The sequence below is a fragment of the Melanostigma gelatinosum genome (genome assembly GCF_949748355.1).
Source record: "Melanostigma gelatinosum genome assembly, chromosome: 7".
NCBI classification, from domain to species: Eukaryota; Metazoa; Chordata; class Actinopteri; order Perciformes; family Zoarcidae; genus Melanostigma; species Melanostigma gelatinosum.
Genome location: NC_136640.1, coordinates 1,169,995 through 1,172,494, shown reverse-complemented (window position 1 = coordinate 1,172,494; position 2,500 = coordinate 1,169,995). Strand labels below are relative to the sequence as shown.

Here is a 2,500-nt window from a genome sequence, read left to right as displayed (position 1 = left end):
CTGTGAGTCGCCGCCTCCTCCTCCTCCTCCTCCTCCTCCTCCTCCTCCTCCTCCTCCTCCTCCTCCTCCTCCTCCTCCTCCTCCTCCTCACCCCTACAGCTGCTCCTATCAGAGCAGTGCGTCCCTGCTCCTCCCTGCTCCTCCCGTTGACCTCTGCTCCCTGGGCTAACGCTGTAGCCATGGTCACCAGGTCTCCGGCCACCGCGGCCCGATAGAGACGGCGCTCTGAAAACACACGGCGGAGGTTTACGATCACGGACCGAACACTACGTTTCAACAACACCGTGCTTAAATGCTCATAACACTGAGCTTCAATGATATCATCATATTGTTCTCTCGGTGGAGCCGCTGCACTCGAGCCGCCTGATGTAACGGACAACGTGCCGTCTGACACGCCCACCGTTTCAATACAATGAAGCTGCTAGAACGGCTCAGACCATCAGCTGACTTGAATCCAATAGAAAATCTATGAAATAACTAAAGACCAGAGTTGACAGACGAGGAACACTGAACCTTGAAGAATTGACTGTTTGTGTGGAAGAATGAGTCACAACCACACCTGAGCAATGCAGGCGCCTAGTGTCTCCCAACAGGAAGCTGTCATCACCAACAGGAAGCTGTCATCACCAACAGAGGCTTCTGTTCCACGTGTTAAATATATTTCCGTCAGCGTGTTCCATACTGTTCCCTGTGTCGTTCCCTTTTATTACACATAACTTCATTCGTGAACTTGTTTGTTGGGTGTTCTCTGTATATTTGGATTACTTGGGTTGTTACTGACATGTGGTGAAGAGTTCATGTCAACATCACCTTCAGAGAACAACGGTGACGTGTTCAACACCCATCTTACCCGCTGCATGTACATACAAATAAAAGCTGTTAATGTGTACGGAACAATGTCAGATAAATCATCTTTCTTCAGCGGGAATCAGGTCTGTAGAATAATCACCAGTGTTATTACAGTTCATCCTCAGAGGAGCATGAATTACTTACGAGCTACATCTGACACGCTGTTCTGAACAAATCTCTTCTCCACATATTTATCTTTGATCCACGTCTCCTTCTCTGCTCTGGAAGGAAGAAACAAACATTTATTGTATTTTATTATCCGTTTGTCTTACTGATCAGCAGCTAAAACCACCATTAAGTGTTTATTTCATACTGACAGAAAGAAACATAATAAGAGTCGATAGAGTTAATAGAGTGAATAAGAGTTAATAGAGTCGATAGAGTTAATAGAGTGAATAAGAGTTAATAGAGTCGATAGAGTTAATAAGAGTTGATAGAGTTAATAAGAGTTAATAGAGTGAATAGAGTGAATAAGAGTTAATAGAGTCAATAGAGTTAATAAGAGTTAATAGAGTTAATAAGAGTCGATAGAGTTAATAAGAGTTAATAAGAGTTAATAGAGTCAATAGAGTTAATAGAGTCGATAGAGTTAATAAGAGGTAATAGAGTGAATAAGAGTTAATAGAGTCAATAGAGTTAATAAGAGTTAATAAGAGTTAATATAGTCGATAGAGTTAATAAGAGTTAATAGAGTTAATACGAGTCGATAGAGTTAATAAGAGTTAATGGAGTCGATAGAGTTAATAGAGTGAATAAGAGTTAATAGAGTCGATAGAGTTAATAGAGTGAATAAGAGTTAATAGAGTCGATAGAGTTAATAAGAGTTAATAGAGTTAATAAGAGTCGATAGAGTTAATAAGAGTTAATAAGAGTTAATAGAGTCAATAGAGTTAATAGAGTCGATAGAGTTAATAAGAGGTAATAGAGTGAATAAGAGTTAATAGAGTCAATAGAGTTAATAAGAGTTAATAGAGTCGATAGAGTTAATAAGAGTTAATAGAGTTAATAAGAGTCGATAGAGTTAATAAGAGTTAATGGAGTCGATCGAGTTAAGAGTTGATAGAGTTAATAAGAGTTAATAGAGTCGATAGAGTTAATAAGAGTTAATAGAGTTAATAAGAGTCGATAGAGTTAAGAGTCGATAGAGTTAATAAGAGTTAATGGAGCCGATAGAGTTAAGAGTCGATAGAGTTAATAAGAGTTAATGGAGCCGATAGAGTTAAGAGTTGATAGAGTTAATAAGAGTCGATAGAGTCGATATAGTTAATAGAGTCGATAGAGGTAATAAGAGTTAACAGAGTCGATAGGAGTTAATAATAGTCGACAGAGTTAACAGAGTCGATAGAGTTAATAAGAGTTAATAGAGTCAATATAGTTAATAAGAGTTAATAAGAGTTAATAGAGTCGACAGAGTTAAGAAGAGTTAATAGTCAATAGAGTTAATAGAGTCGATAGAGGTAATAAGCGTTAACAGAGTCGATAGAGTTAATGAAGTTAATAGAGTTAATAATCTTAATAGAGTTAATATAGTTGAGAGTCGATATAGTTGATAAAGTCAATAATGTTGATAGAGTTAATAGTCGAAAGAGTTAGTTTATAGAGTTGATAGAGTTAATAGAGTCGATAGAGCTGATAGAGTCGATAGTTAATC

General features: G+C 37.8%; 1 protein-coding gene across 7 annotated transcripts in view; it reads right to left on the bottom strand.

Moving 5' to 3' along the window:
• The window catches only part of LOC306780129 (arf-GAP with coiled-coil, ANK repeat and PH domain-containing protein 2), a 22,394-nt gene that overhangs the window by 6,425 nt on the left and 13,469 nt on the right, over positions 1 to 2,500 (bottom strand). For all 7 annotated transcript variants that reach the window (XM_079272343.1, XM_079272345.1, XM_079272341.1 and 4 more), the window contains exons 17-18: positions 994 to 1,070; positions 92 to 225 (exon numbers count right to left, since the gene is read on the bottom strand). In XM_079272343.1, coding sequence (XP_079128469.1) covers positions 92 to 225; positions 994 to 1,070 — 211 coding nt within the window. The remainder of the gene's footprint in view (positions 1 to 91; positions 226 to 993; positions 1,071 to 2,500) is intronic.